Below are 27,310 nucleotides of genomic sequence, written 5' to 3'. Positions count from 1 at the left end.
TGGACGAGTAGCCAGATACCTTTTGTTGATGGAATAGGTTTATCACTGTTCTGGGCCCTTGCACAGGAGGAAAGGAGAAAATGTTGAGAAAATCAGCAAAACTGTTCAATGGTTAATCTTCCAGTATTGTGTAGTGTACCCTATAATTTTACTGCATGCAGCATATTACCGTATAAATAGTCCAGCAATTTGTGGCGAGAAAGAGATACAGTGCGAGTTGAGAATTGCGACGAATTGTTGCACACTCTGTGCTGCTCTGCTGTTAACCTTGTAACTTGATGAACTCTTCTCTCAACTTCCTCAAGAGTTTCAAGAAATTTCCGCAGTTGTCATGTTGAAACAGATTAAATTCCCTGCAAAAAATTAGAGCTGGTATTTAATGGCTTGAGGACCTTTCTCGTGAGCAGGTTTATATTCCTACTATGTCCCTCAACATCTATGCACTAGACAGGGAACATCTCAAGTGTGGCGCCTCAGTCCTGCAGGTGGTAAGCTGTTCCTAGAGGTTTCAAATTTTTTAAAGAACTCATTGCCTTGTCCCTTCCTTCTTTTTCTCTAAATCTATTCTTTCTTTCCTTCTCTTTATTTCTCTTTCCTAATGTGACTTTAATTCACTCTATTTCCTTCTCCATTGTTCCTCAATTTCTTTCTGTATCTTTAAATTTCATTGGTTAAGGGGATGAGCTCTTGGTCCATTTGCCTGCCAAGGTCCTAGACCTTGCTCTCACTGTGCCATTATCCGCTTGCACTTGTAGCAACTTGCAGCACGAAAAGCTTTCAGAACTGATGGGTGAGGAAAGTAAGATAACAAACAGGCCACACAGTGAGATGTCCCACTCCAGCAAAATCTGAGCCAGGGTAGTGCATGACTTGGAAAGTCACAAAGGCTAAGGAAGAAATATTTATTTACAGAGTGAAGTGGAGAAAAGGGTGAAACAGGCAGAGTAATCCTATTCTTTTCATGTTGAGTAAATGGTTTTGGCAACTTCCTCCACAAATTTTAATATTTCCAGTTTGTGTGATTAACCCTCTGGGAACCTTTTTCCAAAGTTACGAAGATATGTTTTCTGCCCTAAAACAATACCAAAGGGAAGAGCTATAATTACCTGTCGAGGTGAGCGGCACCTTAATCACTGTACTTCATATACCATAGTTTATTATATCTTTAATTTCTATTATATGTTTAATATACCAAATATTCTACTTTCCTTCACTTAGTCTCCCCTTGGACTTTGTGCGACCTGCAGACCCACTACAATAGGAAGACGAATAGGTAAGCTTGCTAAAGTGACATGACTTTGATTTCTTGCTGGATCATTTTCATTTTGTGCTATTTCTCCCCATTTTAGGCTAGGAGACACCCTCCTATATACATAGATGCAATGAGTCTCGCTCTCTGCCTATTATCACCTTGTGGCAAGGTTTCTTTTTTTTACATAGAACGTACATCACCGGGCCATTTGGCCCAACAGGCCCATGTCAGTGTTTATACTCCATAAGGTTTCCTCCTACACTTTTATTCAATGCACCAGACAGAAAACAATTTAAGTATTGAGTCTCAGTCCAGCATACCCTTCTATTTATTTCTCTCTCATGAACTTATCTAGCTCCCCCTTAAATGCATTTGTGCTATTCATCTCAACTACTTCTAGTAAAAAGTTCCACATTCTTATCAGTCCGTAGGTAAAGAAATTTCTCCTGAAATTCCCATTAGATTCATTTAGTGACTCTCATATATTTAGGGCTTCTAGTTTTGGTTACCCCACAAGTGGAAACATCTCTGTGTCTTAATCTTAAAGACCTCTATCAGTTCATCTCGATTGTAAACCTCGACATTGAACTGCAGGTAGAGTGTATCAAAACCGATAATGCAGCAACTCCCCAAACAAGCCAGTAAGTTTTTTTTTCACTCATCCAATTGTTGCATGGCCTGCTTATATAAAAAATGTCTGGTTTTCAAATAGCCGGATTTGAAGTTCTGTACCTGTACAAAGGCTTCCCCGTTCATATGAATTATATAGTTCACCTCTCTGCCTTCTCTCTTCTAGAGAATAGAGCCCCAGCCTGTTCAATCTTCCTGATAGATATAACCCCTCAGTTCTGGAATTATCCTTGTGAATATTTTTCACACCTTCTCCGTGCCTTGATGATCTTTATATAATATGGAGACCAGAACTATGCAAAGTGCTCCAAGTGTGGTCTAATCAGGATTCTATGTTAACATTCACTTTAACATTACTTCTTTGCTTTTCAGTCCTGACCCACTTCTTAGAAATTTGTCCCAGTGTTTTGTTTGCACATTTCAATGGCCCTGTTAACCTGTCTTGCTACTTTTAGTGATTTTTAAAAAAATCTGTTCCCCTAGATCCCTTTGCTTAGACTCCTGGTTACTTCATTGTCAGCACTCTGTTTTTCTATTCACAATGCTGCCTGACCTGCTGAGTATTCACAACATTTTCTATTTTTATGTTGAGTGAACCCGTATCGCCTGTTCACGCTTCCATTTCACCTATCGACTATCCTTAAAAAGCAAGAATGTACCTATGGAATATCTTGGTTGGCTTAGTGTGAAAGAACATACAACCAGAATTAATGTTTGCGAGGCTCAAACTGCTGCTGATTTTCTACGACAAATACAAGTCGAACTGGGGAATGGGGTGTGTGGGCGAAGACGCCACTGGAGGGGGTGAATAAGTAAGACCTTTCAGTGTAAAGCTGTAAAGTTTCATCGCTGCCCCCCACCAACAAAAAAAAGGTCTTTGAAAGCACTATCTGAGACAAAAAATTGAATTGGTTCCCGTCGGAAAGCAGTCAGGTAGCATTCAGGTTTGGTCTTTTATTCAGAAAACGCTTGCTCAATCTATGCATTTGGATCTGATTCCAAATGACTGTTAGTTGTGAGCAAATAAGACTTACCCCTTTCAGAGGAGGTGCTGAAACTTTCCACACAGAAGACTTTATATTGAGTGGCTTTTCACCAATAAATGTTAAAGTAAATGGGAGCTTCAAAGTAAAGCCTTCTCACGATTTTGGTATGCAGCATCCAATTCAAAACGGAAACAAGGCATTCATTCATTCATTTCTCAGATGTTTATCATGTTCTAATCAGACTTCTCTGTCATGCCTGTTTTTGTTTTTGAAGTTACAAGAGAAAAAAAGCTCTATAATATAATCTAATTTGTTCTTTAAATACCATTTTATGTTCGGTCATTGTTTGTCCCAGGCACCCCTACACATCATTTCCCACCAGTAAAGGCTGTAACCCAACCAAAAAAGAAAAATGCCAAGCACTGCTTTCTTTGTGGGAAGAAAACTGGATTGGCTACCAGCTATGAGTGCAGGCAAGTAATACATTCACAATTGTTAAATGCTCTGTCCCAAGTGGATGTGTTTCCCTGGTACACATTTTGTTTTGGTATGCTATTCCAAGTCAGAAACCTAGCACTCATTCCATGACAGACTTGGGCAGTGCTGTGCAAAGAATGTTGGAATCTTGTTAAGTTGCCGTTGATACCACGTTGACACTGAAATTAAAAAGCGGAACGTGCTGGAAATGCACAGCAGACCAGTCGGCATGTATAAAGCGAAGACACTGGTTATGACATTTCAAATGTGTGCCCTTCATTCAGAATATTACAACATTTTCTTTCCTTACACCTGCTATGTGTGCCCAGCATTTTTGGTTTTATTTCAGGCTTACAGCACTTATAATTTTCCTTTTACACATTTAACAATGAACTATGTGAGTTGGGAACTAAAAAAACAGGGAGGATGTCCATGTCATTGGCTGTTAGCATGTTACTGACAACACTGATGACTTTGAGTTAACGTTGTAATACTTGTATGTGAAAAACCTTCAACTTGCTTCGTGATTTATTACGAATTTGTTGGGGCTATGCAAGCCACAATTACTAAGTATTTAAAATGCTGGGCACAATGCACTGGGGAGAGATTAAAGGTACAAGCAGCTGCTTTGCAGTCCCCATATTCACCAATTATACTTTAGTTTGCCTGTTTTATTGTTTTAAATAATGTATCTTGTGTGCACTAGATGCCACAAAAAGACAAAACTAAAGGCTTTGTATCTGAATGCGCATAGCATTGATAACAAAGTAAATGAATTGATGGAGCAGTAAATAAATATGATCTGATAGCTATTACGGAGACATGGCTGCAGGATAACAAGGATTGGGTCCTGAATATTGAGGGGTAAATGACCTTCATGAAGAATAGGAAGCTAGGTAAAGGTGGAGGGGTAGCACTGTTAATCACGGATGGCATTTGTAGCAATAGTTAGAGATGACCTTGGTTCAGGCGATCAGGATGTAGAATTGGTTTAGGTGGCGATGAGGAATAGTAGAAGAAAGAACTCACTAGTGGGAGTGGCCTACAGGCCCCCTAATAGTAACCACAATGTAGGACAAAGCATACAAGAAGAAATATTGGGTGCTTGTGATAAAGGGATGGCAATAATTATGAGTGACTTTAATCTACATATAAACTGGAAAAAACAGATTGGCAGCCGTACCCTGGATAAGGAGTTCATAGAATGCTCTTGAGAGAGTTTCTTAGAGCAACACGTTCTGGAACCAACCAGAGAGCAGGTTATATTAGCCTTAGTATTGTGTAATGTGACAGGATTAATTTATGGCCTCATGGTAAAGGCACCCCTAGGTGGCAGTGACCACAATATGATTGAATTTTGCACCCAGTAGGAAAGGGAGAAGAGTGGGTCTGAGACTAGTATTTTAAACTTAAATAGGGACAACTATGTGGGCATAAAAGCTGAGCTAGCTGAAGTTAATTGGGATATTAGGCTAGGGGATAGATCAATAGAGAAGTAGTGGCAGACATTTAAGGGGATTTTTCAGAATACTCAGAATTCCTACTAAAAAGAAAAATTCTAAAGGGAAGACCCACCGTCCATGGTTAACTAAAGAAGTTAGGGAAAGCATCAAACTTAAGGAAAAAGCATATAACTGCGCAAAGATGAGTGGCAGGTCAGATGATTGGTCAGAATATAAAGAATGACAGAGAATGACTAAAAGGCTAATCAGGAGAAAGAAATTAGAGTACGAGAGGAAACTAGCTAGAAATGTAAAAACGATTAGCAAGAGTTTCTACAAGCATTTAGACAAGAAAAGGGTAGGTAAAGTGAGTGTCGGTCCTCGAGAGAGAGAATGGGGAGTTAATAGTAGATAATAAGGAAATGGTGGATGAAATGAACAAACATTTTGCTTCTGTCTTCCCTATAGAGGATACAAAAACATTCCAGTAATAGCTGTAAATCAGGAGGTGGAAGGGAGAGGGGAACTTGGTGACATTACAATCACTGGGGAAGTGGTACTGAGCAAACTGATGGAGCTGTGGGCTGACAAGTCTCCAGGTCCTGATGGACTTCATCCTAGGGTCTTAAAAGAGGTGACTAATGAGGTTGTAGATGCATTGATGTTAATTTTCCAAAACTCCCTAGGTTCTGGAAAGTTTCCATCAGACTGTAAAGTAGCAAATATACCCCTCTATTCAAGAAGTGGAGGGAGGCAGAAAACATGAAACTGTAGGCCAAGTTAGCTTGATTTCTGTCATGGGGAAGGTGTTAGATTCAATCATTGAAGAGGTTGTAGCTGGGCACTTAGAAAAACATGAGGTAATTGGGAAGAATCAGCATGGTTTTGTGAAAGTGAAATCACGTTTAACCAATTTATTAAGAGTTCTTTGAAGAAATTTAAATAATCTTAAATAATCCACTCCTTATCCCAAGACTGTGTCCTCGTGTTCTAGCCAGTGGAAACAGCGATTCAATTCTATCCCGTCAAGTCCCCTCGGAACCTTACATAGTCAATGAGATCACCTCTAATTCTTCTAAACTCCAGAGACTATGGTCCCAATTTACTCAGCCTCTCATTATAGGACAACCCTCTCACCCCAGGAACCAATCTAGTGAGCCTTAGTTACATTGTCTCCAGACAAGTATATCCTTCCTTCGAAAAGGACACCAAAACCATGCACAGTATTCCAGGCGTTGTCTCATCAAATGCCTGTACAGTTGTAGCAAGACTTAAGGATTGTAAATAGCTGAAGCCTGAACACTGATTTACTATTTGCAGCTTGCAAACTTGACAATGCCCTGTTTATCCCTACTCTCTGTTTCCTGCCCTTTATACAATCCTGTGTCCATGCTAATACATTACCACCTACTCCATGAGCCCTCATCTGTTTTTCCATTTCAGATACCGTGCCTACCATTTAGAATGCCCATGTTTAAAATGGGAAGTTGCTTATACTGGCCAAAAATTGTTGACCATCATTGATTTACATTAGCATTAATTTTAAAGTTACAGGTTGTAGAGTCTTAAATGTTCTGTTTATTTTGGGCAGAAACAGCTGTGCTTACTCACTATTTTGCATCTTGTTAGGGTGCGCTGAATACAAGAGGGACTGTAAGTGAGCAAATATCACCTGGCCAAGTTCTGTGTATTACCTTTTGTATATTTCAAACTTTCTAATTCCCTCTGAGTTATACCAACCATTGTGTACAGTGAGCAAATTACATTGGTGCAAATCCGCCCACTATAAACTATTCAGAATCACCATGAAGCTTTCCAGCATTTTCGAATACAGTACAGACAACTGTAGACTGGCGCTCCCTCTAGTTGAGAGCCAAGGCTTGTTCTTTAGCGCAATTTGTGCAGCATGCCGTTTCCATTCGCTGTACCAGGCAGCCTTGTGGTCTCTGCAAGCCCATACTAAGAGCAGTTTTGTGCTGTGTCCTTGCGCTCACTTACAAACTGGGCTGATACTAATGAAACGAACAGGATCCCCAAACCCCACAGAAAGAGGAGGCTTTCACACAGTCCATCTGGACTGGATTGAGGCCTGCATTCTCGCTGCTCAAGGACCACGAGCTTGCTTAGTGCACCACAGATTTCATTTGTTAAGATCCCCCAGATTTTAGTTGTTTTTGTGACACTGCTGCCCTATGGTGGGGGCCCGAAATGATCAGCGGATTCCAGTTTCAAAAGTGGCCTGTTTGGTGATGTGGGCCTGAAGTGGCCCATCATTAAAGACCTATATCATGTTCATCAAATTGCAGGTGTGGAAACAACTTCTGTGCAACACATCGCTATGCCGAGACTCATGAATGCACATATGACTACAAGACAGCAGGAAGGAGATACTTGCAGGAGACCAACCCTGTTGTTAGTGCACCAAAGCTTCCGAAAATCTGACCCAATTAGTGCTACATGCAAATCTTCTTGTCAAACTGTGCTAAAAGAACAATAAGAAGTATTTAACTGTCTTGCTTAATTTTGACATTGGTCTGGAAAGACAAAATTGCCAATCAAAAGCACATAATTGATGCTCGGTATTTATGTATTATGTAAACACTATTGTGGGTTTTTAGTTTGCATCTTAATTCTTTTTAGTAAATTGTCAGTGTGAAGAAACAAAATGAATTTCCTGAAGATTTATGCTGTGATGAACTTGGTTTCTAATGAATGCAGATGTTTTGTTAACTTTATATTTGGTGCAGACAATGCTTCACTAGTAAATCTTTCAAGAATGCACTTTATAAAAACTTGTCACTACTGTTTGACTAAAACCCCAAGGAAAGGAGGACCTTTTTTGAAGAAGGAGGCATGTGCATTACGTCTTTGTAGTATAACGTTTTAAGTACTTGTCTATTTTAACATTGCAAGTTCTTGTTATAAGTATATTTATTTCACAGTGAAAAGTTTGCCTTTCTGCTGCTTTTACAGATGTTGACACCATTGATGACAGGATTCAGTGACAACTGCACTTAGCTCCCACACTGGGTTGGTTGTGCAATATCTCTGTAGTTTTTTAAAAAAAAAAATTCCTTCAAGTTTTATGCACTGTATCAAGTTTATCAGCCACCTCACCGAAACATTTTGTGAGGTGATTTTAAAGCTCATTTGTCTATCTCTTTGATCGATCCTCAAAAATGATCCGCTACATAATTCTTTGCTTCCGTTGCCATATCAAACACATTTTGGCAAAGTGAATCTTTTTTGTATCCTCTCAGTTTTTTAACGTAAGACTCTACACAGTGCTGTTGATTTGTTTTTGGCAAATAAAAATTAGAGTGCTGTTAACAAGATTTGAATAAAAATTGAATTTATTTGCACGTATAATTTTTCTAACGTTTGCAGGCAACACCTAGCAGATATTAAACTAATTTATATTAAAAACAATAATGGCATTTTTGAGTTTGTACTTTGCTTTAATATCAAAGCCCATCCCGTTCATTACAGGACTCTATGGTTTAGGAAAATGATAAAAATCCAATGATGCAAATGCTTTGGTTTGTAACTGAAACAAAATTAGCTGGAAATCCATAACTGGTACGCAAGGAGGAAGGCAGGTTGACGTGTCAAATGAAGACTCTTAGTCAGACTTTCTGCCTCTCAAAATGAGGTTTAACAGATACAGTCCCAAAGAAGAGGGAGAAAGGGACAACACAGATGGTCAACAGGATTGAAAGATACCAACAAAAAACAGAACTACTTGAAGGCTGACATGACTAGAAACGGCAGAGAATCAAACAGTGGAATAAATAGATGGACATTTCTCTCTACAGAGGTTCATGCAAACTGACTTCTGACCTGTTTTGATAAGCTGTTAAAAGACCTGCTGGCCCACAGTTTTAACAAGGTGAGACAATGAGGGCTGTACATGTGGATGGTGGGATTGCTACTTTGAGATCGGGTGCGATGATAGTAATGTTCGTCACTGTTTTGTTTGTACTCCTGTAAATATAGTTGAACTCTATTTTCTTCAAAAAGACTTTGTTGTCAGTTGCAGTAAGGTATACTTGTGAATTGCAAGTGGCAGTATTATGTGTGACACAGGAGATGTATTAAATGTTTGCGTTGAATTGCATCATTTGATGTCCTGTAACAGCAGGCCACAGCTTGTTAACTGTGTCTGTTCTTAATATACTAAGGTCTAACCTACGACTCATTCTACTCCAGGAATAGCTACCTGTTATTTTCTCTTCCCATCTCTCTCTTTCCCCCCTCCATGTGAGCCTTTGTGTCGAATGATCGCTGTTCCTCTGGTGTGGTTAGTGTAAGGCACTCATTGTACAGGTAATTGCTGGTATGGTTCACATCATACTATGCTGCTTAAATTTTTTTTCCTTCTGTTTCCTTTAACTATTGGTACTGGGTATGGCAGCATCTGTGGAGAGAGAAATGGTTAACATTTCAGGTCAATGATCAGAACCGTTTTTATTTAATGTGACTTTAAAAAGCATGAACAAGACTGGTGGAACTCCATAGCATTTGTTAGGATGCCTGGTAGGAGGAGTTCTGATGGAAGATCAATTAGCTGAAACGTTAATTCTGTTTCTCTCTCCACAGATGCTGCCTGGCCTGCTGAGTATTTTTCAGCGTTTTCTGTTATTGCAGATTTCCAGCATGTGCGGTATTTTGATTTTATACTATCTTTTTGGTTCCTTCAGTCTCTGGGCTTCACACTCTGATTCTAGGAGGCAACAGCTGTTTTGGGGGTAGTTGTTCCTGGAATGATTGATTGCCCTATGATATCTATACTGCCGTGATCCTCCACCCAGGCTTCACTTGATGCATTTGAACTCAACAAGGGTCAGTATTTGATACTGGGTTTCTGCAGTCCAAATTTTTATAATCCAAACACCACTCAGAGGGAGAGATTTGTCTCCATTGTTTTAGTCCCAAGAGAGTATTTTAATTTGACACATCCACATTTTATTAGACAATTTTATTCCTGAATATTTGTTTGTTTTTAGAACATTGTAGTCAAAAGCACTTTTTCTTTGCTTTCCTTTTTGTTTTTCAAAATTTAAAGCCAAGTATTGTTTCACTTCAGAACTAGCAAGCCACAAGTAATAAACTGGTTTTCAAAAAAAGCGGTTTAATTTTGAACATTTGTTCCAAAAATAGCAAACTATTGTGCAGTGTGCATATAACCTTACAAATAATTTTAATTTTAGCACATGTCTCATTTGATTCTGTCTTAAAGAAGTTCACGGAAAACAATTTTTCTTGGATTATTTTCCTCACTTTCGTTGGCCCAAACACAAATGGCTCCATGTTGCCTTATTACTGGGGCAGAGTTTGAAATCGTCTACCACTCGAGTGCTTTTGTGCAACTGTTGCCTTCACACTGTGGTTATGCTAAACCTTTACCAAACACTGATTAGGCCTCAGCTAGGGTATTGTGTTCAGTTCTGGGCACCACACTTCAGGGAAGGTGTTAAACCTTGGAGAGGGTACAGAAGAGATTTACTAGAATGGTACCAGGGATGAGGAATATTACTTATGTGAAGAGACTCTGGTTGTTCTCCTTTAAGAACAGAGAAATTTAGGGGGAGATATAATAGAAGCACTCAAAATGATTAGGAAATTTGATGGAGTAAGTGAGATACAGTTTCTGGTGACAGAAGGGCCAGTAACTAGAGCACACAGTTTAAGTTGATGGACAAGAGAACAGAAGTGACATGAGGGGAAAAAATATTGCCGTTATTGTGATTGCAATTGCAATGACAATCCAGTCGTAATTTTCAAAAGAGATTTGCATAAATATTTGAAGGGAAGGGGTTCCCAGGATTATGAAGAGTCTAGCAGTGGATAAGGAGCTGACACATGATGAGCTGGATGGCTCCTCCCTCTGCTGTGTCATTCTATGATTCAAAATGAGGGGGGGGGGGGCGCTTTGATAGAGCAAATAGGGACAACCTGTTACCTCTGGCAAATGGGTCGGTAACCAGAGGTCAGATAAAAAATAATTAGCAAAACAAAAAAACATTGAAGGAAAAGATTGTTTTTTCTCCTGCAACCTTTGCTAACACCCTACCCGAGGGTGGTAGAAGCAGATTCCATAAGATTGAAAAAGGCGATTGGAAATGTACTTGAGGATTCGTTTTCAAGGTTATGTGGAAAAAGCTGGGAGCGGCACTAAGTTGGATTGCTCTTTCAAAGAGCTGGCACAGGTGGAATGACCATGTCCTGCACTGTAAGGTTCTATCATTTCTAAATGAAGGGCTTGTAGATTAAATCTACTAAACTGATTTCAGGTAGGATCTTGCAACTTTCGTTCCTCCCATTGGGACTGGATTCCAGCCCTGGTCTCTGAAAGCGAGGGGGTCGAAGTCTGCTAACCCACTGCCTCACCAAACCGGCATCTTGGATAAGAAGGTAACTTACTGGATCAGGAATTTGATCTTTTAGCATTGGCACTAATTATGGTTATGCCAGATTTGAGTAGTGCACATACAGTTCTGGTCACTGCATTACAGGAAAGATTGATTGCACTGGTGCAGGTGCAGAAGATATTACCAGGGTGGGAGGAAAAAGCTGGGGCTGTCTCTCTTGGAATAGAGGAGGCTGGGTGTTGACTTAATTGAGGTGCATATAATTCTTTCTTCTTCCGTGGGATTTGGGTGTTGCTGGCGAGGTCAGCTTTTCAGCTCTGAAGAAGGGTCATATGGACTTGAAGCATCAACTCTGTTTCTCTCTCCACAGATATTGTCAGACCTGCTAAGTTTTTCCAGCATTTTCTGTTTTTGTTTGAGGCTAGCATCTCTTGTCCACCCCCTCACTGCCCTTGAACTGAGTGGCTTGTTAGGCCATTACAGAGGGCAGTTGAGAATCGAACATTTCTGTATCTGGAGACACATGTAGACCAGGCCAGATAAGGATGGCAGATTTCCTCCCTTAAAGGACCAGATGGGTTTTTGTGACAATCGATAGTTTCATGGTTACCATTACTGAGACTAGCTTTATATGCCAGATTTATTAATTGAATTCAAATTCTACCAGCTGCCTTGGTGGGATTTGAACCCTTGTTCTCAAGAACATTAACTGGGCTTCTGGATTACTCATCCACTGAATTACTACCGCACCACCGGCTCCCCTTCATATAATTATGAAGGGCTTAGATAGAATTAATGGGGATGATCTATGTATCTTAGTAGAGGGGGGGGTAGAAAACCAGGGTACATAGATTTAAGTAATTGGTAGGAGGATTAGAGGGGAGATGAGGAAATGCTTTTTCACCCAGAGGGTGGTAGTGACTGGCAAAACTCTGCCTGAAAGGGTGGTAGAGGCAGGAACACTCACCATGTTTAAAAAGCATTTGGATGTCTACTTGGAAGAGCTGTGAACTGCAGGGCTTTGTACCAAGCGCAAGAAATTGAGGTTAGCCCGGGTAGCTTTATGTTGACCAGCACAGACTCGATGGTCCGAATGGACTGAAGTTTCTGGTATTTCTGATTTCTAGTGACTTTAAGCAGCTCTGGTAGACATCGGATGGGAGTGTTGTGCGGGATTGCTGCTCTCAGCTCAGAACGATCACTTCCGAGAAACTTCAAACCAGTGGTGAGGTTTGAAGAGACGTGCCCTCTAAATAGAGTTCATGAACCAGATATACAAATAGATTTGGGAATTTTACAGATGAACGTGAGCGCACTCTGTTAAATAATAAATGTAAGTGTTTGCTTTAGGGTTTGACCTAGTTTCTATTTTAACCCAACGTGTACTTGCCTTGGCTGCTGTGTCATTGTTGCCCCCAGAATTGGTGTTGCAAGTCGAGATTGCACACGTTCGGTCTGTTTCAGCCTGCACACCTTTAGGTACAGGGCCCTCCGTCTCAGGAGAAGAAAATAATAACCAGGGCTGCAAAATTTTACCTGTGAGGAAAGACTGGAGTTGTTTTCCTTGAAATGGAGGAGACCGAGGAGTGGCTTAATTGAGGTGTAATTGGCACACTTGGGGCTGAATTTTATGTCCCGCGGGTGCGTGCCCGACCTGATCGGGCATAAAAATCGCGCGAGAGGATGTCAGGCAAGCGTCCCAATGTCATTGCGCCCGCGCGCGTGATATTTCATTCGGTGGGCGCAAGCAAAAGTTGGAAGCGCGCCCGTGGACAATTAAGAGGGTGATTAAGCCCATTAACGGTGCAATTGTCTCCGATTTTTTTTTTTCCCTGGCGAATCAGCCAAGCGGCCTTTACATTTTTCATCAAACCTCATCCGAGGGCGGGATTAAATTTCCGTCATGGAATAAAATAAAAATAAGTATCTGTGGGCAGCGTTTTTAGTAACTATATTTTCAGGTGATGGTGATGCATGGGTTTTTATTTTATTTTTTTGCAGCTTTTTAAAAACTTTTATTTGAGCTTTTTCAGGTCAGCAGCTGTTTGCCTTCAGGGAGCTCTCTCTAGCAGCGCTCACCCGCACTCATGGTAACATCATTGCCCGCCCTCTTCCCACCCCTGCCCCGGCAGCGCTGAACTTTTCGGGCCGTGTTTCACGCTGGCTGGCCAATTGACGGGCGGCCAGCGTGAAATCACGTTTGGGGGGGCCCGTTTCCCGACTGCTCCTTAGCCCCCTCCCCCCCAATCGCACCTGCCCGCCAAAGGTAACATTTCAGACCTTGGTGGCTCCCTTGTAGGGGTTTTCACTTTGAATTGCTGCTGTAGCTGCACTTGCTATCTGTCCAGTTTCAAAGTGTGTCCTTACTTGGAAGTACTCTACCTGCGTAAGTGGCATGGTTTCAAACCAGCGATTAGCTGCAGGGTATGATGACTTGAATTTATATAGCGTCCGTAGAAAAGATGTGGAAGGCCTTTGCAAGATGCTTCACAGAGGTGTAATCACTCAAAAACGGATGCTAAGCCAAAGAAGGATGTGTTGGGTGGAGTGGCAGGGAGCTTTAACAAAGGAATTCAAGCCTTAAAAAGACTGAAGGCACAGTACCTAAGGTGAGACTAGCCATGCCTGAGAGGTGGAGGGGTGGGGGTAAAGAGGAATGCACGAGGCTATCGTCTCTCCTGCTCCCCAATGTTGCTGCTGTTACAGCCTCTGGGTGCCTCCTGTTAACTTGCTGGTGCAGCCACCTTCTCCATTCACACAAATTTACCAAAGGGCCTTGCCTGTCTTGGTTCAACTTGCACGTGCTATTTGACCCTTCCTAAACAACACGGTCTCCTGGAAAGGCTTCTTCCCCCTTCAAGGTACGTCCACAACCTGTTTCTATTCCCTTTCTGCTTCACTGTTTCTGGGCTCGCTGCCCTTTACCTCCAAATTCCTGATGCTCACTGGTGACATGCAAAGCTCTGCGACCTGGAGTATTAATTCATTAAACCCGCCCCTACATTTATTGTTAAGAACTGTGTATGAATGAACTGGGAACAAGCATGGGGTCAACGTATATAAAAAATAAAATATTTACTTCCAACAAAACAGGATGTCTTCACCCTTGGCTTTCCTGGTTCTGTTTTGGATCCTGCTGGCTCCACAGTCCATCATCAATAACGGAAGAGGATTCATTTAAAGGAGAAATTTCCAGGGCTATAAAGAAAGTAAGACTTGCATTTATATAGTTCTTATCACAAGCACTAGACATTTCAAATGAATTTTTTTTGAAGTGTAGTCACGGGTGTGGGAAATCTCGTGGCTACTTTACATTCTAATGGTTACATTATAATGCCCAGATAATCCATTTTTTGTGATGTTAATTGAGGGTAAACAATGGTCGGGACACTGAGGATAACTCCCCTGCTTCTCTTCGAAATAGCACCATGGGATCTTCTACACCCACCCAACCCAGGTAGATGGGGCCTTGGTTTAATGTCTCCTCCAACAGTGCAGTGCACTCTTGGTACTGCATGGTGGAGTGTCAGCCTTGAATTTTGTGCTCAAACCTAGAACCTTGTGATTCAAAGGTGAGCGTGCTACTAACTTGAGCCACAAAGAGCGAAACCGGTTGAATAAAAACAGAAAATGCTGGAAAAACAGAGCTCGAAGAGGAGTCACACGGACTTGAAACGTTAACTGTTTGTCTTTCCACAGACGCTGCCAGACCTGCTGAGTTTTGCCAGCATTTTCTATTTTTATTTCAGATTTCCAGCATCTGCAGTATTTTGCTTTTTTTTTTGTTGTGTAACGAATTGAGTAGCTCCCTGAAAGAGCCAGCACTGACCTGGTGGGGCGAGTGACCTCCTCGGGTGCTGTATGACGGGATGATTTGTGGATCTTGTGAAAGCTGGCGTCTCAATATAAACTCAGACAAAGTCGCATTGATTTAATAGGAAAAATATGAGGGGAAAGAACACTTGGAAGTGCTTTCTTATTGCTGGATGGTATTCAAAGATATTTTAACATGGGCAGTTTAAATAATTTTTGATTGTGTGTGTTCTCTATATCAATGCCCATGGGCCCCCCCCCCCACCACCCTTTTCGGTGACTAGGGCTATAATGTCATGCATCTAGCCTGCACCGAAACATTTACGAACATAAGAAATAGGAGCAGTAGTAGGCCATTCAGCCCTTTGAGCCCGCTTCTCCATTCGGCGAGATCATGGTGGACCTTCTACTTCAACACCATTTTCCTGCACTAGCCCCGTTTTTAATTTGCAGAAATCTATCGATCTTGGTCTGGAACTTACTCAATGACTGAGCCTCCACAGCCCTCTGGGGCAGAGAATCCCAAAGGTTCGCCACTCTGAGGAAATTCCTCCTCACCTCAGTCCTAAGTGGCCTGCCATAACAAGTATCGGGTCAAGTTTGTTTGCCTGTTTTCTGAGTTAACGACCGTTTAACGTACTGTTATGTATTTGTGATAAAGACCAGCACAGGATCTGTTGAGTCCCAATAATTACAGAGAAAGAGGTATCTAATCCAGCCTGAGAGGGTGGCTAGTTTTTGTGACCTAAAGAGAGACCGATTTGCAGCAAGATAAAAAGTGAAATACTGCGGATGCTGGAAAATCTGAAATAAGAACAGAAAATAGCTGGCAAAACTCAGCAGGTCTAACAGCATCTGTGGAAAGAGAATCAGGATTTAACGTTTCGAGCCCATATGACTCTACTTCAGAAATCTGAAGAGTTATACGCACTCCAAACATTAACTCAGCATCTGTGGAGAGAGAAACAGCCAGACCTGCTGAGTTTTGCCATTTTCTGTTTTTATTTCAGATTTGCAATAATATGCCTTTCAGGACCTCAGGACGTCTCAGAAGTGCTTTGCAGCCAATGAAGTACATGTGAAGCGTGGTCATTGTTGTAATTCAGCTGGAAAGCAAGTAAATAAAGTTCCATTCTTGAGGTACTCTGTATCTGAGCTTGTGCCAGTGGCTAAGTCAGTAGAGGGACACAGGTTTAACCCTCCACTAATAATGTTATGGTCAGCCTAAATTGTAAGTCAAGACCTAGCCAAGACTGACGGCAGAAATTTATTTGATTTTTAAATACTGGCTGTTCTGATTCTAAGACAAACAGCAGTGGAACACTGAAGGAAGTCATCATGATTGTGCTGTGCTGAGCCTAGCCTTCCAAATCCTGACTTTGTTTCTGGCCTCCCCTTCACCCACGCATCAACCTTCGACTTCTGCTCTGTCCCTTGAGGACACATGTGCAACATTGAGCAATAATGCTCAATATTTGTACTTATCGTTGCTCTTTACTGACACTTGGGTAGCAACTCTGGTTGGAGGGGATGGACGGGGTGGGGGGAAGAGTATTACTGACACCACGAATCAAAACTGTAATGTGAGTCAACATCTTCGAGAGAATATGGAGGAGAAATACTTTACTCACGCTTGGATCTTACTTAAGCACTTAAACTTCGGATGTATACTGTTTTCTATTGGAATTTCAGCTGAGATGCTGACACTCCAGTGCGTTACTGAGAGAGTGCTTCACTGTCTTTCAGATGAGGCATTAAATCGAGGCCCCATCTGCCTTGAAGTGGGGCGGCCATAAAAGATCCCGTGGCACTATTTTGGAGACTAACAGGGGAATTATCTGGGGCGTCCTGGCCAAGATTTATTCTTCAGTTAACGTTACAAAATGGTTAATTTACTGTTTGTGGGAGCTTGCTGTGCGCAAAGTGTTTCCTACGTTGTGACAGTGACTACACTTTAAAAAGTACTTAAATGACTGTGAAGCACTTCTAGACATCCAGTAGACTTGAGAGATGCTATAAAAATGTAAATCTTTCTTGATGCCAACAGATCTGTGAGACCTTTCTGAATGAGTTTGTGAAAGGAACCACCTTTTAATAAAATGAGGGATATATAATTAACATGTGAACATCATAAACCGCACCCCCCCAACCCCTACCTCTGTCACAGATAGAGGGACAGGCAGTTATGCAGTGACAAGTTTTTACTTTCTCATTGTTTGTAAATGCCATAGATAATTTACGATGTTTATTTCAATATGGTATGTTGATGTGGACTGCTTTGTGTATAGTATCTAAAGAGTGCTGACACTAATATGAAGCTGCATCAAGCTCACTTATAAAAGCAGCAGAGATTAAGTCTGTCGTTAACTGTGCTGAAGCTGTGATCAGGTTGTACCTCGAGCACTCTGCTCAATCTCATTGTCAAGGCACAAGGCACCATTCAAGCTCGGGAGCACGGGCAGACCCTGTGACTGATCCCTGAGTGGCGAGTTCCCAATTGACTGGCCAAACTCCAGCAGCCTCAGCGTTAAGGCCACTTCTTCAGAAGTTCTGCCAAATTATTGTGGACAAAGCATGTGAATATTTGGCCCCGTTGGGACAGGACAAGTTCGAAAACCTTGGAATCTGCATCCTCGAAAACTAAGTGAACAACTGGTGATCAGGGATAGATAACATACTGGTTCACAAAGGAGCGGCTTAGGACCAGAGAGCTTCAAACTCATTTATATCCCCAGTGAAACAGACTACAGGAGAGGGGAGTGATGCCTTAGGTTTGAACATGGTTAACCACACCAATAAATAGATTTCCTTAAACAATTCATTGTTCATTTAAGCATCGGATTTCGCCACATGCATAGATCTCACTAGGGGGCTTAGTTCAGTAAAAATGCAGGCATGTTATCAGAGCAGCATAACAGCAATTTGGCCAATAAATATGTAAGCTCACACACAATCGGCCTATTGTCCGCTAAGTAGGCAGCTACATATAATCTGCCAAGTTTTCTCTGCAATGGACAATTCATCATCCATGGGTTCATCCCCCTAGGGCTGTGGCTTACACCCCCTTCTAATTGACAGCTAAGTCCCTCCTCCTACAATTTCCCTTCATTGTCACATTCGCCTGCCTTCTTTCTAATTAAGCTGACGTTTTCTTCTCCATCCTTCCTTATAAGTCACTTCCCCTTGTGCCTAGTCTGTCCTATGGCTTAATTAAGCAGGAAGGGGCCCCATTCTTCAGTAACAGTAGGAGGAGTATCCTGGAAGAGGTGACCCTGCAAAGCCCTCTTCAAGATACATAACTCACTATGGAAATGTTTTATTTGCTCCCTGGCTCTTTTTGCTAATTATCTTAACTCTCTGTGTCCTTTATTTACCCTCCCGCCAGTGGAAGCAGTTTATCCTTATGTACTCTTAACGAGACCCCCTATAATTTTGAACAACTCTTTCTAATCTCCCCGTAATTGTCTCTGCTCTTCACTCCTCATTCATGCCTTCATTTCGCCGCAACTCAACAATTCCGCGCACTTCTAGCTGGTCACCCACATTTTACCCTGTGTAAATTTGAGGTCATCCAAAAATCTGCCTGCATCTTAACTTGCAGCAAGTCCCATTCCCCCATCACCCCTCTGTTCACTGACCTACTATGGCTGGGGTTGCCAACTGTGATTAAATGTAGTCCTGGAAGTTTTATCACATGACTAGCCCCCATGCATCAGCCATTAGTCGGCCAACACATCCATCCTTCTGATGTGCTGCCTTCCTACACCAATTGGAAAGCAAAAAGACTCATTACCTAATTGGATGATGCTTGACTCTCAGCCAAACAGCCTTTTTTTTTTCTATTTTCAATGGCTTTATACCTGGTAAAGAGAAATGTTCAAAGAGAATACCAAAAAAATCTTAATGTTCCGATAATTTTTCTCCAGGGTTGCACACAGCAGAGCCCTGGAAATTGATCTTCAATTCTTGGAGATCCAGGCCAATCCTGGAGGGCCAGCAATCCTAACGTTGGCTCCTGGTCAAGCAAAGTCTTGATTTTAAAATTCTCGTCCTTGTTTTCAAAATCCTCCATGGCCCCTCACCTCTCTGTAACCTCCTCCAGCCTCTCAATCCTCTGAGATATCTGTGCTCCTCTAATTTTGGCCTATTGAACATTCCCAATATTTAGTTGCTGCGCCATTGGTGGCCGCGCCTTCAGTTAATTGCCTAGGTCCCAAGTTCTGGAATTTTCTCCCTACACCTCTCCACCTCTCCTCTTTTAAGACCCCCTTAAAACCTATCTCTTTGCTCATCTGCCCTAATATCTCCTTATGTGGCTCGCTGTCATACTTTGTTTTAAAATACTCCTGTGAAGCACCTTGGGAGTGTTTTATTATGTTAAAGGTGCTATATAAATATAAGTTGTTGTTGATCTATGGAGAACACCCCCAATTTCTTTAGTCTTTCCACAAGCATCATTCTAATAAACCTTCTCTGCAGCCTCTGCAATGCCTTGGCATCCATCCTAATGTGAGGTGCTGTACAGCTTAGTCAACCCATTGTCCTTTTAAGTTTTTTTTATAATCCCATGTTTTCCTTTAATCTAATTTTTACTAATGCTTGCAGATTAAGTTGCTTTAGATATGATCGTCATACTTGTAAATGGCACTTGGCAGTCCTGGATGCAGAGATGAACAAAGGGTGGTGAAAGAGAGGAAAACTCCATAACTGAATCACAGAATCTCACAGTGCAGAAGAGGCCCTTCGGCCCATCGAGTCTGCACTGGCATGTGAGAAACACCTGATCTACCTGCCTAATCCCATTTACCAGCACTTGGCCCATATGAATGTTATGACGTGCCATGTGCTCATCCAGGTACTTTTTAAAGGATGTGAGGCAACCCGCCTCAATCGCCCTCCCAGGCAGTGCATTCCAGACCGTCACCACCCTCTGGGTAAAAAGGTTTTACCTCACATTCCCTCATAAACCTCCTGCCCCTCACCTTGAACTTGTGTCCCCTCGTGGCTGACCCTTGAACTAAGGGGAACAGCTGCTCCCTATCCACCCTGTCCATGCCCCTCATAATCTTGTACACCTCAATCAGGTCACCCCTCAGTCTTCTCTGCTCCAACGAAAACAACCCAAGTCTATCCAACCTCTCTTCATAACTCAAATGTTTCATCCCAGGCAACATCCTGGTGAATCTCCTCTGCACTCCCTCCAGAGCAATCACATCCTTTTTATAATGTGGCGACCAGAACTGCACACATTACTCCAGCTGTGGCCTCACCAAGGTTCTATACAACTCCAACATGACCTCCCTACCTTTGTAATCTATGCCTCGATTGATAAAGGCAAGTGTCCCATATGCCTTTTTCACCACCCCATTAACATGCCCCTCCGCCTTCAGAGATCTATGGACACACACGCCAAGGTCCCTTTGTTCCTCAGAACTTCCTAGTGTCATGCCGTTCATTGAATACTTCCTTGTCAAATTACTCCTTCCAAAGTGTATCACCTCACACTTTTCAGGGTTAAGTTCCATCTGCCACTTATCTGCCCATTTGACCATCCCGTCTATATCTTCCTGTCTATATCTTGAGCCCAAGACACTCAACCTCACTGTTAACCACCCAGCCAATCTTTGTGTCATCCGCAAACTTACTAATCCTACCCCCCACATAGTCATCTATGTTGTTTATAGAAATGACGAATAATAGGGGACCCAGCACAGATCCCTGTGGTACGCCACTGGACACTGGCTTCCAGTCACTAAAGCATCCTTCTGTCATCACCCTCTAAAGAAACGGAGGAAAAAAACATGATTGCTTAGTTGGACAGCGGAGAAAAAGTGTTTTTCTGCTTTTTGCTTAATGGGCAAAAGAGCCCACAAGCAAAAACCCTGCGCTGGATAAGATAAGAACTGAGACTGTTTACCCTCTAAAAGATACTGCAGACTAGGGAGTATAAGCGCTGAAGTTGTTTATTTAGCTCAAGGTTGAACTTCTATGAATGTGAGCAGGGATTATGTGCCACTGCCATCTGACATCCCAGAGGGGGCGTGCTTCACATTGTAAACATCAAGAGCCCAAGAGTCTCAATGCCATAGGCTGGAAGTAGTGGCCTGGTCAGCCACTGAAGACGTGAAGAGGATTTGTTCAGCCGGTTGACCATCCGGGGACGGCCTCTAGCACACAGGAAGGCCAGTAACCAGTTTTGTGAGCATACCTGTAGTGAATTGTATTCCTCAATAACAAAATGCTTGATTAAGCCACAGGGTTGTTCTGTGTCATTGTGTACCCAGAGTAAGACTAGAATCCAGGCAGAATCTAGACCCAGGGGAGGGAGGGGCTTTACAGTGCACAGAATTGGATGCAACACTCCAGCTGCGGCCCAACCATAAAGATTTAGCATAACTTATTTACTTTTGTCCTGCACTCCTCAGTGAATTAAACCAAGGATCTTGTACGGATCCCGGTTATGTAACTTTTACCTTGCAATCTTACACTTAACCGGGGTGGGTTGGAGTTTGCCAGGTGCAGGCCACATGGGGGGGCAACACCACCCAATTCTGAGCAAAATCCAGCCTTCAAATGTCCACCCTGAGACACCGAATCAGTCATCAGAAGATGTGATTGTTAACGGTAGTGGACATGAGTTGTGTGTGTAACTGTAACACGCCCTCGTGTTACAAACACTGCAGCCTTGGGGTGATTGGGAAGGAGCAACATTTCAAACAAGGCGCTGCTGACTTAGCTCAGGCCTGACTGAGCTGTGCCCCCCACCCCGAGACCACTCCAGGCGGCCTCCCCCTCCATTCCCCCCCCCCCCCCCCCCCCACCCCCCCGGGAGGGAATGGGGCAATCGACAGCTCTTTGTGTTGTACTCTTGTTGCTGTCTATGGTGCATTTCCAATTCACTAAATCGGTACCTATGCTTCAGCCTGGGCTCCTCAGTCATGTTGGTCTCTCTTCTGTTCCCTGTGTACCCACCAGAGTGGAAACACGCCAAACAAAATATGGAAATAACAAAAGAATGGTTTGTGGAATGGGCACCATCGATTGCAAAACACCCCACACGACACATTTGCCTCCTGTGAACAATCTATTTTGCAACAAGAATGCTGGGCTATTCGCTGCAATGAAGCAGAGGTGGATATGGGCTGGGAACAATTGGCGTTGCGGTTAGTATTTCACTAGTAATGCAAACCTTCAAATCTTAAACAGTGTAATTCAATATGTATTGTGATGAATATAATTTTAAGTGGCTAAAGGAATCTTTGAAAAGCAACCTTGAATTATACTTGACAACTGGGCTATTACTCCTTTGTTCAAGTTGAGATTTCTGTTGGTGAAAGTTATCCAACCAGGATGAATGCGATTGTTAATTTACAGACCCCACATGAACTGTAAACTAATTCTTGCTCTCTAGTTTTCCTTTCAGTAGGTACACTACTGAAAGTGAACGTGGATTGAGGCGGCCCACACTCTGTAAAGAACAGGCCGTTAAAGCAGAAAGATCACTCAATGTGCGCTAGCCAAGCCCACCCCCATATACGCTGCAGGGACAGAGGTAAAAAAGTTGATACAGTGAGGATACAAACTTTGCCGTTGTCCATGGAGCGAGATGCCTTTGAAGGGGGAAGTGGAGGTCAGAGATCTGCAGTGTTGTAGACCTATCTCTGTTCCCCACACGCATCAAGTGCAGTCTTCTTTTGGCTATAGGGTTGCCAACTGCGGCCATTCGTTGGCCAACACATCCATCCTTGTGACGCACTGCCTTCCTACGCCAATTGGAAAGTAAAAAGACTCATTACCCAGTTGGATGATGCTTGCCTGTCAATCAAACAGCCTGTTTTCCCATTTTCTATATTATTGTATCTGGTAAAGAGAAATGTTCAAAGAAAACGAAAGAAAAACACATCTTTTTTAACGTCCCGATGATTTTTCTCCAGGGTTGCACACAGCAGTGTCCTGGAGACTGATCTTCGATTCCTGGAGACTCCAAGCCAATCCTGGAGAGTTGGCAATGCCAGTTGGGCATGTGGGATTGCTGTGATCTGTTGGGAGTGTCTGTCATTCGGAGCAATGCATGGAGTAAATTAAGGGAAAGAAAACACAATGCACTTTAAAAAGTTTCTCATTCAAACACAAGTGTCAGAAGCAACTGGTGTGTTACAAATGATACTTTTGACAGGAAAAATGATGTTGAAAAACAAAATATACGTCTTGACTGAAAGGTACAGGTTAGCTGGTTGAAATCCAATAGCAGACCCAGGATACCTGTCCCACTGAGGTAGAAAGACTTGTCTGAGGTCTGAGGAGTGTCACTACCAATGTATACATTCTTAAAACACAGGGGGTGTTAAGATAAGGTTGCCAACTCTGGTTGGGTATATTCCTGGAGGTTTCATCGCATGACCTTTGGCCTCTAATCTCTCCCCCACCCCCCCGCCCCACCAGACTCCCACCCGCCCCACCAGACTCCCACCATTAGCCCATCCTCCAGATTCACACCAATTGGATAAGGAAAATACTCTCTGTTACCCAACTGGATCAATTTTGACTGTCAGTCAAACAGCCTTACCGTTCCCCATCTCCAATATTTTTTGGAACTAAATACATGAAAATGTTTGAAGAAACTGGGGAAAAAAAAATGATTTTATTGGCAGTGTTCAGAAGATTATTCGTCAGTTTTTGGAAACTCTGGGGTAGTCCTGGAGAGTTGGCAGCCCTGTGGTGTAAGTCATTTGAGTCTGACCTAATTGCAAGGTTTTTGAGATTATAAAGCTGTAGATCATTTCTTTTAAATATAAGAACATAAGAAATCAGAGCAAGGTTAGACCACATGGCCCATCGAGCCTGCTGCGCCATTCCATGCAATCATGGCTGATCTTGGGCTTTAACTCTAATTTCTTGCCTGCTTCCTATATTCCTTAATTCCCTGAGATACCAAAAATCAGTCTATCCCAGCCTTAAATGTTGAATACAATGGAGCATCCACAACCCTCTGGGGTAGAGAATTCCAAAGATTCACAACCCTTTGAATGAAGAAATTTCTCCTCAGCCCAGCCTGAAATGATCGGCCCCTTAACCTGAGACTGTTGCCCCCGTGTTTTAAATTCCCCGACCAGTGGAAACAGTCTCTCAGCCTCCACCCTATCAAACCCCTTCAGAATCTTGTAGGTTTCAATGAGATCGCCTCTCATTCTTCTTAACTCCAGAGAATGTTAGCCCAATTTACTCAGCCCCTCATCATAGGGCAACCCCCTCGTCTCGGGAACCAATTTAGTGAACCTTCACTATACCATCTCCAGTGCAAGTATATCTTTTCTTAGATGTGGGGACAAAAAACACGCCACAGTGTTCCTGATGTGGCTTCACCAAAACCCTGTACAATGGTAGCAAGACTGGTTTATTCATGTACTCCAATCCCTTTGAATGGAACTGAGCCGCTTTTCAAAATCTCATGGGCTTACCCCCACCTTCCCCTCACCTTGGAGATGTACATGTTCATTTAATCATTCAGAAAGCTGATCTACCCCACTGCCGTCACCCGCTACAGTTATGGACCACTGTTGTCGATATTACGTTACCCATCACTGAAGCTTCTGGCCTAATCCAGGTAGTGGTAGTGTGCTTCATGTCAAGGCTGTTCCACTGGCAAGCACTTTATCTCTCTTGTGCACCTTTGGAACACACTTCTGTACTTTTGTGATTCATTTAGGACCTCAGGAATAGGAGGTAGTGGCTCAACCCCAAGGACCTACTTTCACTGAACATGTCTATTTGCCTCACAGAGTCAGTCAAGTTGATCACCATTGTTCATTGCTGGGCCTGGAGAGCTGAAGAATTTTGTTAAGCTTAGTCTGTGTAGCATATTTTTGAACACCACCTTCTCACCCCAGGAGTCTGGGTTTGAATCAGCCTAGATTGGTCAGCTAGTCACCTTGTGTATATGTTATAATGAGAATATTACCGAGTTGTTTTATGCTGACAGAGGCAGAAGACTCCCACGGGTGACTTGCATCCATGGCTCATGAGATTGCTTACTTGCCTCTGAATCAGAAAGTTGTGGGTTTAAGCCCTACTTCGGCATTTGAGCACATTAAGGACAGACAGGGTGTAGTGGTAAAGTGACTCGACTAGTAATCCAGAGGCCCAGACTAATGCTGTGGTGGGATATGGGTTCAAATCTCACCATGGCAGCTGGTGGAATTTATTTATTGAAAGCTAGTCTCAGTAATTGTGAGTATGACAACTATCATTGTCACAAAAATCCATCTGGTTTCCTTTAGGGAAGACCTGGTCTGGTCTACATGTGACTCCAGACCCGCAGCAATGTGGTTAATGTGGTGCATCACACTGCTACAACTGAACCAGACAGACCACCCAGCATCAACCAAGGCACCAGAAACGACAATGGCAAACTCAGTCCTGTTGACCCTGCAAAGTCCTCCTTACTAACATCTGGGAGCCTGTGCTAAAATTGGGAGAGCTGTCTCGCAGACTAGTCAAGCAACAGCCTGACATAGTCATACTCACGGAATCATACCTTATGGATAATGTCCCAGACATCACCATCCTTGGTTATGTCCTGACCCATCGGCAGGACAGACCCAGCAGAGGTGGCAACACAATGGTATACAGTCGGGAGGGAGTTGCCCGAGGAGTCCTCAACATCGACTCCTGACCCCATGAAGTCTCATGGCCTCAGGTCAAACATGGGCAAGGGAACCTCCTGCTGATTACCACGTACCACCCTCCCTCAGCTGATGAACCAGTGCTCCTCCATGTTGAACACCACTTGGAGGAAGCACTGAGAGTGGCAAGGGTGCAGAATGTACTCTGGGTGGGGTCTTCAATGTCCATCACCAAGAGTGACTTGGTAGAACCACCACTGACCGAGTTGGCCGATGCCTAAAGGACATAGCTGCTAGACTGGGTCTGTGGGAGGTGGTGAGTGAGCCATCAAGAGGGAAAAATATACTTGACCTCATCCTCACCAACCTGTCTGCTGCAGATGTCTCTGTCCATGACAGTATTCATAGAAGTGACCACTCTCAGTCCTTGTGCAGACGAAGTCCCATCTTCACATTGAGGAAACCCTCCATCGTGTTGTGTGGCACTACCATTGTGCTAAATGGGATAGATTTCAAACAGATCTAGCAACTCAAGACTGGGCAACCATGAGGTGCTGTGGGCCATCAGCAGCAGCAGAATGGTACTCAAACACAATCTGTAACCTCATAGCCTGGCATATTCCCCCTTGCAAGCAGGGGATCAACCCGGGTTCAATGTAGAGTGCAGGAGGGCATGCCAGGAGCAGCACCAGACATACCTGAAAATGAGGTGTCAATCTGGTGAAGCTACAACACAGGACTACTTAAGCAATTCCACAACCAATGGATCGGATCTAAGCTCTGAAGTCTTGCCACATCCAGTCATGAATGGTGGGGGACAATTAAACAACTCACTGGTGGAGGAGGCTCCACAAATATCCCCATCCTCAATGATGGGGGTGCCCATCACATCAGTGTAATAGATAAGGCTGAAGCATTTGCAACAATCTTCAGCCAGAAGTGCAGATTGGATGATCCATTTTGACTTCCTCTGGAGGTCCCCAGCATTACAGATGCCAGTCTTCCGTTAATTTGATTCACTCCACGTGTTATCAAGAAACAGTTGAAGGCACTGGATACTGCAAAGGCTATGGGCCCTAACAACATTCTAGCAATAGTACTGAAGGCTTGTACTCTAGAACTTGTCACGCCCCTAGCCAAGCTGTTCCAGTACAGCTACAACACTGGCATCTACCCGGCTTTGTGGGAAAACTGTACACAAAAAGCAGGACAAATCCAACCTGGCCAATTACTGCCCCATCAGTCATTTTTTTTCATTCATGGGATGTGGGCTTCGCTGGCTTGTCCAGCATTTATTGCCCATCCCTAGTTCCCTTGAGAAGGCGGTGGTGAGCTGCCTTCTTGAACTGCTGCAGTCCATGTGATGCAGGTACACCCACAGTGCTGCTAGGGATGGAGTTCCAGGATTTTGACCCAGTGACTGTGAAGAAACGGTGATATATTTCCAAGTCTACTCTTGATCATCAGTAAAGTGATGGAAGAGGTCATGAACAGTGCTAGCAAGCGGCACTTGCTTAGCAATGACCTGCTCATTGATGCTCAGTTTAGGTTCTGCCAGGGCTACTCAGCTCCTGACCTCATTAACGCCTTGGTTCAAACATGGACAAAAGAGCTGAACTCCTGAGATGAGGTGAGAGCTGCATTGTCTCAAGGCAGCATTTGACCAAGTGTAGCATCAAGGAGTCCTAGCAAAACTGAAGTCAATAGGAATCGGGGG

At 43.0% G+C, this 27,310-nt stretch overlaps 1 protein-coding gene across 2 annotated transcripts in view; it reads left to right on the top strand.

The window, feature by feature from the left end:
• Positions 1-8,120, top strand: part of zfand4 (zinc finger, AN1-type domain 4) — a 44,750-nt gene extending 36,630 nt beyond the window's left edge. Inside the window, exons 8-10 of one of the 2 annotated variants that reach the window (XM_078530613.1) lie at positions 1,219-1,273; positions 3,224-3,341; positions 7,094-8,120. In XM_078530613.1, the coding sequence (XP_078386739.1) occupies positions 1,219-1,273; positions 3,224-3,341; positions 7,094-7,229 (309 nt within the window). In that variant the 3' untranslated portion in view covers positions 7,230-8,120. The remainder of the gene's footprint in view (positions 1-1,218; positions 1,274-3,223; positions 3,342-7,093) is intronic. The other variant, XM_078530614.1, reaches the window with a different exon arrangement.
• The last annotated feature ends 19,190 nt before the right edge of the window (positions 8,121-27,310 follow it).

Source organism: Cetorhinus maximus, chromosome 27 (genome assembly GCF_964194155.1).
Source record: "Cetorhinus maximus chromosome 27, sCetMax3.hap1.1, whole genome shotgun sequence".
NCBI classification, from domain to species: Eukaryota; Metazoa; Chordata; class Chondrichthyes; order Lamniformes; family Cetorhinidae; genus Cetorhinus; species Cetorhinus maximus.
The sequence above is the reverse complement of the archived record's forward strand: the minus strand, read 5'-3'. Positions and strand labels throughout refer to the sequence as shown.